The 12,449-nt window shown below is 36.7% G+C and overlaps 1 protein-coding gene across 1 annotated transcript in view; it reads right to left on the bottom strand.

Moving 5' to 3' along the window:
• Positions 1–2,520: 2,520 nt before the first annotated feature.
• The window catches only part of LOC114389201, a 38,414-nt gene continuing 28,485 nt past the window's right edge, over positions 2,521–12,449 (bottom strand). Inside the window, exon 14 of the mRNA XM_028349826.1 lies at positions 2,521–2,854. Coding sequence (XP_028205627.1) covers positions 2,742–2,854 — 113 coding nt within the window. The 3' untranslated portion in view covers positions 2,521–2,741. The remainder of the gene's footprint in view (positions 2,855–12,449) is intronic.

The following is a 12,449-nucleotide window of genomic DNA, read 5'->3' as shown; positions in this document are numbered from 1 at the left end:
ACAAAATTAAACCAATTTCTAAATCTGAATTTTACAAGACGATCCATCCCGTTTTTGTATTCATATCACTTTCCTCCTAGTAGTCGTAATTTGTTGGTAGCATATCCTTCATTTTATTTCTTTGACCAAATATTTTCCTCTATATTATTAAATACTCAACCCAAGAGATCGAGCACTAATACCAACTAAAATAACATATATCACACTAGAAGGGGGGGTTGAATAGTGTGTTAGATAAATTGAAAACTTTTTCGCAAAGATAAGTTTTCCAATGAATGAAAAATAGTTTTGTTGAGAGCAACAAACTATCGTCCAATGCTTCAAGAAGCAAAGTTTTCATAAAGGTTTTTCAAAAGCAAAATTATGCGGTGAAGTGTATCAAAATCAAAACAAGAGAATACTAATAAAACTAGCACGTCTTTTTCAATTTCCAACTTGTCTATGAGCATGCCATTTTAGCCATGCCTACAAGAATGCCTTCATTTTTCCTACTTGCCTTCTAGCATGTTGTTTTAGCCTATGAGCACGTCTTATTTTTCGACTTGCCTATGAGCATGTCGTTTTAGCAGTGTCCATGAGTATACCTCTATACTTTTGACTTGCCTACAAGCATGTCATTATAGCAATACCTATAAGCATGCCTTTATTTATTTTGTTGTTATTAGGATTTGTCACATTAGTTTTGGTTTTGGTTTCACGCGACTGAGGTAGGATTTACACATTCGAGATACTGAAAGCTTTTCTATTTCTTTTATAGGCGCACAAGTACATAGTTTGTTTGTCTTTCCTATTTTTAATTAAAAAAGCTAGATCTAATTTGATATGCCAACCGTAACGACTTTGACATAACGGAGCTTTACTCGATCATTCAAAACAAGTTTTTAGCTATAGTACCTCCTCAAGTTGATGTTCCAAGTCCTCAAAATCCCTATTTCTATTAGTGTCTCAAGTTAGTATGCGCCTTTGCTAGTTTTCACGACAACTCAATAAGGACCCTTCCAATTGTCAACCAGATTTCCTTTGCTACTTAATTTTCTACTTACATCATTATTTCGAAGGATGAGATCCCTAGCTTTGAAATCTCGACAAATCACTTAGGAATTATATCTCATGGTGATCCTTTGTTTATTGGTGATTTCTCTAACCGATGCCACTTCCTTTCTTTCCACCAGAAAATCAAGCTCCTATAGGATTGAGATTTTGTTCCTAGTTTCTTCAGAATGGGTCGTTCACCAAGTCAATTTCTCCTATCTTGACTGCGATCACAACATCCAAACAGTATATTAGTTTGAAAGGTGATTCTCCAGTTTTCGAATGTTGTGTTGTGCGATATGCACACATGGAAGTTGTTTAGCCCACAACCCTTTTGTCTAGTCTAGGCGTCTCTTTAATCCTCTTAGGATTACTCTGTTTGCTACCTCTACCTACCTATTTGTTTGGTGGTGCTCCATAGATGTGAATCTTTGCTTTATCTTCAAGCCTTCAAGCAATTCTCGAAAACCTTTGTCTATGAATTGGGTCTTATTATCCATCACAATCGTGTTTGGTACTCCAAAATGACATTATTTGTTGGAAAACAAGCTTCTACCCACTTCATGAAATAATCCACGACGACCACCAAGTACTTCACCTATCCTAAAGCTAAGGGGAAAGGTCCAAGAATATCCATTCCACACCATACGAATGACCAAGAGGAGGTCAAACAATTTAGACTCTCAGGAGGAGCAAGATACATGTTGACACACCCAACATTTGTTGCACTTTTTTGCACATTGAATGACGATTCTAGATCTCTAGCCATATTGAGTTGGGAGTTGAGAGAGAGAGAGTCTTTAGATCTCTAATGATTCCAGATCTAGTTTAGATCCAGAATGAAGTTGAAGTTAGTTGAGTCCCTCACGTGGGAGACCTCTATAGAGGCAACATGGCAAGAAAATCTGTTGAGGACATGTGACTATGTGTAGTGAGTCATGTTCTCTATATGGGGTAAAGACATCAAATACTTATGACCTGTCAACTATCAAGATGATGTATCTCAAAGGACTCGGGCTCGAGATACATCCTTAACAAATACTAAATACAAATAAAAATATATATAATTTAAATGAATCCATGCATTACATGAGTTTAAAATCTAGTTCTATAATTAAAATTAGCCTGTCTTATACTTTTATAAGGTATATTTATAATTCACAATGCATGTTGATGAGATATGGATAACATCTATCGCAAGAAATAGTAAAAGTCTATATAATTTAGTACGTCTTGTACACATATTTTTATGTTACAAATTAAAAAATAAAAGTAACTTTTTACTGTCAAAAGCTTCTACTCAATAAGAATAATTACATTTTGAAACATTGAATTTTAGAATTTTATAATCAATTTATCACTCTAAATGTCACATTTATTAATCGAATTTAAAAATTCTGCTGTATTAAACAATTTAATCAAATTTTAAATTTTACCGCTGCTGCAGTACCTTCAACGAATACATAGTAGACTTACCGCTGCAGTGCCTTCAACGAATATCGAGTTGATTGCATGTACTAAATCACAACCCCTGGTGATATATATACAAACAATATAGCCGCTCAAACAGAGGTGGAGCATAACTGTGAGCACTATTTGCAATTCACCAAATGAACATGAGTGCAATTCAGATACAAAAAAATTTCTTCCAATTATCCATTCAAGCTCATATAGATCGCTGAGTAAATAACACTATTCACGTATACTAGTTAATTTGAATCTAGCTCAGGATCGTGTAGATAAAGCAACAATTCGCCTCTACCACCAGCCACTCCCAAGGCACCTCTCGAATCATCGGTAGCAACACATGTAACATTGCCATCTGACATCAAAGAATTGTACTTTTCAAAATTTGAAAAAAGAAAAGAAATAACTTGATGGATATCTTTCTCACACGAACAAAACAAATAAGAGAATCCAGTCAACATTGTGCTTACCCATCATTGAAACCATATCTCAAGTATGAAACCTCAAAAATGACATCACATTGTACAATAAAGCATAACTATTCCGATTATTACAGCCAGCTAGCTACCGGGAATGACCTAGTATAAGCAGAGTAGAAACGTATCTGTATTCTGTTCATCCCCAATTAAAATTAATTTAAGATTGCTAATGTTTTCAAATTAATATACACAACTAATTTTCCTCTAATAGTTGCATTATTGTGAACATGAGGTCAAGTATTTATGCAATGGACTCGGGGTTCTTTGCAAGATGAAAAATACTGAAAGTCACTAGCCACCTTTTCAAATTTAGCCAAAGACGTAAAACATCCAACCCACTCTTCTAATTCACGAAGATAAGGTATTTGTTTGAATTGGAAAGGGAAAATATGTATGTAGGTTTGATAGGCATGTGGGATAATGAATGGGAGGAGTCCACTTCTTTGGATAGAAATATGACAGGAAGCACTCCCAAACACGGTACATAGTATGTATTTGAATGGAAAACTCAATTACAGAGAAAGAACCATGGCTCCCAAGCCAGAGAAACTGTTTCCTAGCCCAAATTTTCTTTACTTATTAGTCAATTTATCATCTAAAGTTTATTCAGTTTTCAAAACCATTTCTAAACAAGTATTTTAAAAATAAAAATAAAAAAACAGAATGTCTAAAGATGTTTTCTTTTTAACTTCTCAATGGCCAGCAGATGGAGATGTTGCAGCTCTGAATAATTAATCAAAAGGGAGTATGGGTTAACAGGATAAACAGAGCGGCATCAAAATGTTGACTGGTTTCTCTTATTTCTTTTGAATTAGACATTGAAAGTATGGGGCTTCTAAGTGAGCTATGACAAATTAACAAAACTGCTGCTGTTTTTTAAAACTAAAATTGATAAACAAAGCAAGACAAAACTGTTTTCACTCATCAAACAAAGTATTCTAATTTTTAGATTTTGAAAACAGAAATCAAACACACCCTAACTCTTGTTTCCCGAGGTTCACATGAAATAAATCCCCATACCATGTCTCCTCTCCCTTTCTGCATATGACTACCTTACCTTCACTTTCCAAAACTAACTCATCCTTCCACTACCCGCTTGATGGAGAGTCTAAGATAAGTTGAGAGAGAGATTTTGTGTAACAGAGAGTGAATCTCATATTATTGAATATAAAAAAAGTTAGTTACAGAGTAGATATTTAGAGAACTCTGAACTAAGAGAGTGCAGCTGTTAATAGCTAAGAGGGAAGTGTTGTTAGCAAAAGCTAACGGCTCTAACTAAACTGTTTTAACAGTTATACATATATATACTCTAATACCCCCCCGCCCTCCTCTCAAACTCAAAGGGAAGAGTTTTTAGAGGAAAAACTCTTCACATTGAGTTTGTCCCTAAGAAATTCAAAACGAGCTGAAGAAAGGGGCTTGGTCAGCACATTTGCCCACTGATCCAGAGCAGGAATATGAAAGATGAAGAGCTTCTTTGCCAGAACTTGTTCCCTAACGAGAAAGACATCGATCTCCATATGTTTGGTGCGACTGTGGAACAAAGGATTTTGAGCAATTGACATGGCACTCTACTCTTCACATTGAGTTTGTCCCTAAGAAATTCAAAACGAGCTGAAGAAAGGGGCTTGGTCAGCACATTTGCCCACTGATACAGAGCAGGAATATGAAAGATGAAGAGCTTCTTTGCCAGAACTTGTTCCCTAACGAGAAAGACATCGATCTCCATATGTTTGGTGCGACTGTGGAACAAAGGATTTTGAGCAATTGACATGGCACTCTGATTATCACAAAGAACAGGAGGGGTAAAAGGGACTTGCAATTATGTCAGGCATGAAACCATGTCAGCTCAGCAGAGGTTTAAGCCAAACTACGGTACTCAGCTTCAGTACTGGACTGAGCAATGACCTTCTGTTTTTGAGACCACCAAGATATCAGATTTGGACCAAGAAAGATAGCTGCCCCTGAGGTTGAACGCCTGTCATCCATGTCAGAAGCCCAATCAGCATCACAAAATACACAAAGAGCCAAGGGCTTGGCAAGAGAAGCATGCTGAAGAAGTAACCAATGGGACAAGGTACCTTTAAATACCTTAAAATCCTTTTAACTACTGCCCAATGAGATTCAAGAGGCTTGGCCATAAACCGAGAGACTTTGTTAACAGCAAAGCTGATTTCAGGTCTAGTTAAAGTGACATACTGTAGTGCACCCACCACTGATCTGTATAAAGTTGGATCTTGAAAAAGATCAGCACCATACTTGGGCAACATGCAATTAGAAACCATGGGAGAGGATATAGAATGCGCTTCTGCCATGTGGGTTTTGTGAAGTAAATCACGAATATATTTACCAAGTCATAACTATAGAGTTACTAGGCAGATACTTGATCTCTAGGCCCAAGAAATAATCCAAGTGACCAAGTTGCTTGAGAGAGAAGGCAGTGTTGAGTTTATGAGTTAACTGCTGAATGAGTGAAGTAGAACTACCTGTGATGATAATATCATCCACATAAACCAGAGGATAGACAATATGAGACTGATTTTTGTAGATAAACAGTGAGGAATCACATTTACTGCCCACAAAACCAAACTGAAGAAGAGTAGACTTCAACCTATCAAATCACTGCCTTTATTTCCAACTAAGCTATTAATTCTCACTAAAAATTAATTCCCACCAAGCCTTTATTTCCCATTAGAAAACGAATTCCCACTAAGCATTAAATTTCAATAGAAATAAAACCCTACTAGCTATCATAATGGTTTAGGAAGCCTTAAAATCATCAAAATTGACCTAAAACATATGAAAAGTCATCTTAACTTATTACATCAAAATTAAATATAAAACTAATGAAAAATTAGAAAATGGATCTTAATTGGTTCTTTAGCCCACAGCTGCATCTAGAGCATATAGTGTAGGGCTCATCGTACTCTCCAAATTATTGTCTTTTAGTTTGCTGAAATTATCTTCACAATGTAGACATGAGACAATACTTAGTTTATTTGTAACAAAAGCTTGGTGCATATAATCCTTATGTTCTAGGTTGAGGGGTATTAATATACCTTTGTAGTATTAGGCCAATAAGCCCATTATTATTGATATGATCCAATCAAAGTCCAATTAGTACAAAATCTTTTGCAATGGATGTATTAGATTTCAGCTTAAAACCAATTGGTACTAAGTGAAGTTGACCAACAAATATATAAGCTGCATCTCGAGAATTGAAGCAAGTAATGTGAGACTTCCTACCCCCCCGCCCCCCACCCCAAACCACAAATGCCTGCCAAAAAAGGCAAGCCTTCTAGAATAGGCGAGAACCAAGATAGATTATGGGTTCTGATACCATGTTAGATTTCATCTTAAAATCAATTGACACTGAGTGAAGTTACCCAATAGATACATAAGCTGCACTCCAAGAATTGAGGCAGATAATGTGAGACTTCCTTACAAAATGGAATGCCTAATGACTAAAGCAAGATTGAAAAGAATTAAAAGGACTTTCCAAAGCTTAGTCATGCAAGTGTTCAAACCAAGAATTTCAAATATCCTAAAGTGTGATATACTTTATTCCATTGATCATCATTATACATGTTGAACATGGTTATTTTTAATGAGAAACAAGTCTAATTTTTTTTTTATCTTAGCAATTTTATCCTGAAATTAAAACTCAACTTGGCATTCTTATTTGCTCTTTGCATAGCAACAATGCTCATGAATACTTGTCCCATTAATTTCAGCAGTTTATGGCATCCAACGGCATTTTTCACCAAACATCTCAAGGTCATACCCCTCATCTCATTAACACCACTCAGACCCTTCTCCTCCCCAGCCATGTTCCACCTGGCTTCTAAGGTGATGTTCTCTACGACTTGTTATCTCATTAATCGCATGCCTTTGGATTCAAGTCCCTCACTTTAGTGCACTCAGGCCCAATGATGCATTTACCTCATTGTGTATGTGGATGATATTGATTATAACTAGTGTTGAGATTAAAGAACATAACTGAAAATCAGTGTATTTCTCTTTATTTTCATTGTCTCAAAGACTGTGAGTATATATAGATACAAAAAGATAAGCTAGTAAACAAAGGAAAAGATTAATCAAACTCTAATCTAAATCTTAGAGATATAATCCTACTAGATAAGATAAAAGTTTCCTACTTTCCTAGAAATAAGCCATCATATCTCTTAATCTCAACCATATAAACAAAATCATATCTTAATCTCTACCATATTATAACAAAAGCATCAGTTATCATATCTCCTAAATCTCTATCATATCATATCTTAACGCTCCCTTGCAAGCTGGAGTATATAAATAAAATGCTCCAAGCTTGGAACATAACTGAAGCATCAGAAACTGAAAACATCTCCAAGGTGACTCCAGTGGGCAGAGTATATTATTGAATTTAGGTGGGAAAGAGAAAGAAACAGAAAGACAGAAGAAACAGAATGGAGAGGATAGAAGGAAAGAGAATAGAAACAGAGGTCAGAAATGTGCACTGCACTCTGATTATCATTCAGTTTGTCTAAAATACAAAAAAACCTGCCTTATTTATAGACAGCTACCTAATAGCCATAAAATAACAATAGCTGGCTAAAACTAACTAATTGACATAAAGTTGTGCCTTGGTGACTTGTTGGTCATGGGTTCGAATCCGGAAACAGCCTCTTTGCATATGAAAGGGTAAGGCTGCGTACAACATCTCTCCCCATACCTTCGCATAGCGAAGAGCCTCTGGGCAATGGGGTACGAAGTTTTTATATCAATACCCCTCCCCCATAAGAAGACCCTTTCCCTCAAGGTCTTGCATTTCAAACGTAGAGAATTGCAGTTGAAACTTGAATAAAGGAACCCAGAAATCGCATCAAATGCATTATTAAATTCTGCCAAGGTGCCATGCTGTTGCAAACGCCTCAAATCTTGAATGTGATCTTGATGGCATGTATGGTGGAGCCCTTCTCTGCAACCATGTCCAAGATTGATGAAGGCATAATACCTTTTGCGTGTTAGCTAATGCAGCTGATTAGAAATACCCTCCACCATGTCTAAAAGTGCATCAACCTTTGCAAGCTTTTGTTACATTTGAACAAATATTTCTTCCATTCCATGCATCATCATCTGTGATCTTGTTTTTGTGTCCATGGGTGAAAAGATTCTGATCACTGTTATAGAATTTAGGGAGGAAACAGAAAGAAAGAGGGAAAGAGAGAAGAAACAGAATAGAGAGGATAGAAGGAAAGAGAAGAGAAACAGAGAGGTTGTACTCTGTGATTATCATTCAGTCTGTCTAAAATACAACAGACCTGCCTTATTTATAGACAGCTACCGAACAGCCATAAAATAACAGTAGTTGACTAAAACTAACTAACTGACATCCTTTGCTTTTTATGTTTACATATCAGTGTACAACACCAAAAACTGAAGATTAACTTAAGATTCTTCTTCTAACTCAGATGCTACGGGGAATCAGACTGAAACCCATGACAACGATGCAAGGACATTAGAGGCCAATGCATCTGGGACAAGGACAGACCAGTAAGCAGTTGTGATAAACTGATGTCTATGACAATAACTGATGGGACTAGTAAGCAGTTGCTGAAAAAGATGATTCTTGACCAGATCGAACCCAAGGACTGTAATTGAGTCAATGATTGGGCCAATGCCAGTGCATTTGGGACAAGGATGAGGCCAATGCATCTGGGACAAGGACAGACCAATCATTTGACCAAAGTTCCACTTTCCAAATTCAATACACAAAAGTTTAACCATGAAGAATCCACACTCACGGCAAGCACCAAAACACCCCCCATGTGACATAGTGTAACCGATTCCTGCTGCTACAACCATTGCTCTCTCACTTTATCTCTAACAAACAAAATCTGGGAAGTAATCAAACACACGATGAATCTGAGATCGAAACTCCAAATCGACGAAACATAATATGGAGCTCTAAAAATCTAAGAAAAGGAGAGAGGGTTTTTTTTAAGAGAAGCTGCTAAAAGAATAATGGAATCAAAAGCGAAGAAGAAAAAAACTCTCATGGCAGCGGAAATAACTGAAATTAGTGAGAAAAAGAATTGGAGTAAGTAGAAAATAAAAACTGATAAAGATCAAAGAAAAACTCTCATGGCAATGAAAGACAATTTTGTTCATGGAGGATGTCGTGGCTCTGATACCATGATGAGATTAAAGGACAGAACTGAAAATCTCTGTATTTCTCTTTATCTTCATTGATTCAAAAACTGTGCGAATATATAGATACAAAAAGATAAGCTAGTAAAAAAAGGAAAAGATTAATCAAAATCTAATCTAAATCTTGGAGATATAATCCTACTAGATAAGATGAAAATTTCCTACTTTCCTAGAAATAAGCTATCATATCTCTACCGTATCATAAACAAAATCATATCTTAATCTCTACCATATCATAAACAAAATCATATATTACTATCTACCATATTATAACGAAAACATATGTTATTGATGCAATCCTACCCCGCAAGGGCATTGGATAGAAAAAATCCAAGTAGATTGGGCCAGAGATGCAAGAGAAGGCCCTAGGGTTCTTATGAGCCTTAGGGTAGATTTCGGGCCCATGGGCTAAGTACGAGCCCACTTATCTTTGTAAATATTAGATTAAGGTTTCATTATTTGTGAGCCTTGTATTTAGGGCTCCATAATGTAGGTAGGGTACCCTAGAAATATAGGATTTTTCAGCCCTTGTATTTTAGGGCACCTAGACTAGTTTTTGTATTAGGGGTAGTTTTGTAATTTCACATGCACTAAGTGGATATTTGATGTGTGTGGTTGGAAATAAATTTAATTGAATTGGTAGAAGCCCAATCCAATTAAATTTTAGAAGGGGGGTGAGCATTTGCTTCCTACACCCCATTGCCACATCATATAGTCACACTTTGTGCATGTCCTTCATGCTTTTCATGCCTCATGACACCTAAGCACACTTAGTGGAGAATCTTGGAATTGATCTTGGATTAGTGGGCTGAACCATAACTAAAATTCACTAATCATAATTAGTGAAATTTTGGCTCCAAAGTTTGGCTCCACAAATTCAATTTCAAATTCAAGTGAAATTTGAATTTCCCTCCAATTTTGTGTGACACTTAGGCTATAAATAGAGGTCATGTGTGTGCATTTTTTTGGAACTTTGATCATTTGAATATTAAACTTCAGATTTCAAAGCTCATTTGGAGCACAAAATTTCGTGCTCTTCTCTCCCTCTCCCTTCATTCATCTCCTTCTTCCTCCAAGCTCTTATCCATGGCCTCCTATGGTGGTGAGCTTCTTCTAGACTCATCTTCTCCTTGAAGTGGCGTCTCCTCTCTCTCTTCCTTCTCCATTCCGCTGCCATTCATATTCCAAGAAGCAAAGGAATCCATTGATGAAGAAGATCCTAGGCCTACAAGCTCCAATGGAGCTTGCATCATGTGGTATCAGAGCATGTGTGATCAACATATGTGATCAACATGATATACCTTGTTTGAAACAACACATTTCTTATCAATTTTAGACTAAGGACCTTTGTAAGCTTCGATATTTCTTAGGTAGCAGGGTTGCTCAATCCAAGGATGGTTTGATGATCTTGCAGAGGAAATATGCCCGTCATGTTCTTGAAGAGATTGACTCATTGAATGTTATTAGAGAGAAAAAAGAAAATTAAGAATTAAAACCATAGTGCTTTTTCTTAGAGATTATTCAAGAACAGGCTCCCTACTAGGGATAATCTCAGAAAGAGGCAAGAGACATTGCCTTCATATAGCTGTCCTTTATGTGAGTATGAAGAAGAATCTGTCACTCATCTTATGTTCATCTGCTCCAAGACTAGGAGTCTTTGGTGGGAGCCTATGAGATGGGTTAATAGAGTGGGTCCTCTCCCCATAGACCCAAAGAATAACTTTCTACAATTCTCTCAGTGGAATAGGCAAAGTTGTACAGTCAAGAGATGGGAATTCCTGTGGATAGCTCTGTCCTTGTGCATTTGGCATCACAGAAATGGCATGGTTTTCAATAATCAGCCTTTCAATCCAGAAAAGGTCATGGATGAAGCCTTATTCCACACTTGGTCCTGGCTTAAGTGTGTGGAGAAGGGCTTTCAATTGCATTTTAATTTCTGGTCAACTAACTTGAAGGATGCCTTTTCTTAGAGGGGCTGGGTTTGCATTGTATTATGTCCAGTCTACTGATTCTTCCTAGTGGGGTTTAGGCTTTTTATGCCTTGTTTTTATAATTGTATTTTCAGTACAGCTAGTACTGAATTTCATATATAATATATTGATTTTTGCTGTGCAAAAAAAAAAAAAAAGCATAGTAGGAAGAAAATTGTGTATCTAAAGGCACCATGGATATAGGTTTATATAAGCCTATTGTATTGATTACAAATAATTGAGGATATTTTGTTTCCTCTAAATCAAAGGTTTTGTTGCCTATAAAACTCTATACATTAAATATAAATATCCTATCTTGATTTTCAACAGTCCTCATCAAGTTAGAGCATATAAGTCATATGTGCCAAGATTGTTTAGGGTTTACATATATAATTAATCCATGGATTTCTCAAGGATTTGGTGAAAACATGTATCTTGATCATTAGAGTTAACAAATTGGGTGGTGAAATCTCCTGACTCAATCTTCCCACTAATAAAGTGATAGTAAACCTCAATGTGTTAGGTCTTCTTGTGAAAAACAGAATTAGATGCAATATGCAAAGCTGCCTGGTTATCACAAATCAGGGTCATTTGTGTAGTCTCTTCAAACTTGAGTTTTCTTATGAGTGTTTCAACCAAATGATTTCACACGTCAAAGCCATAGCTCGATATTCAACTTCATTATTGGATCTTGCCACAACATTTTGCTTCTTACTTTTCCAAGATATGATGTTTCCTCCAACCATTACACAATATCCAGAGGTGGGTCGCTTATCACTAGGTGAACCAGCCCAATCAGCATCTGAATACCCAACAACCCGTGCTTGTCCTTTGTCCTCATAGATAAGTGCTTTGGGCTACCTCAATGCCATCCTTGGATTGGGCTACCTCAATGCCCAAGAAATAGCGAAGTTTCCCAAGGTCTTTAGTCTGGAACTAGCGTGAGAGGTATTACTTTAGTTGGACTGTTATGTTGATCACTGCCTGTGAGAATGATGTCAACAACATACACAACAAGGTAAATACATCCCTCAAGTTAATGACGGAGGAAAACCAACTAGTCAACTTCACTAGGGATCATGGCTCAAGGAGACTATTCAAGACCACATAGGGACCTACAAAGCCAACAAACCACAGTGGAGGACACCCCTAGAGCAACAAAACCAAGTGGTTGCTCCACGTACACTTCCTCAAGATCATCATGTAGAAAATCATTTTTAATATCAAGCTGGAACAGTGGCCAATGGCGAATAGCCTCAATGGAGAGGAAGAGTTGGACAAAAGCCATCTTGGCCACAAGGGAGAAAGT

This window comes from Glycine soja, chromosome 16 (genome assembly GCF_004193775.1).
Source record: "Glycine soja cultivar W05 chromosome 16, ASM419377v2, whole genome shotgun sequence".
NCBI classification, from domain to species: domain Eukaryota; kingdom Viridiplantae; phylum Streptophyta; class Magnoliopsida; order Fabales; family Fabaceae; genus Glycine; species Glycine soja.
The sequence above is the reverse complement of the archived record's forward strand: the minus strand, read 5'-3'. Positions and strand labels throughout refer to the sequence as shown.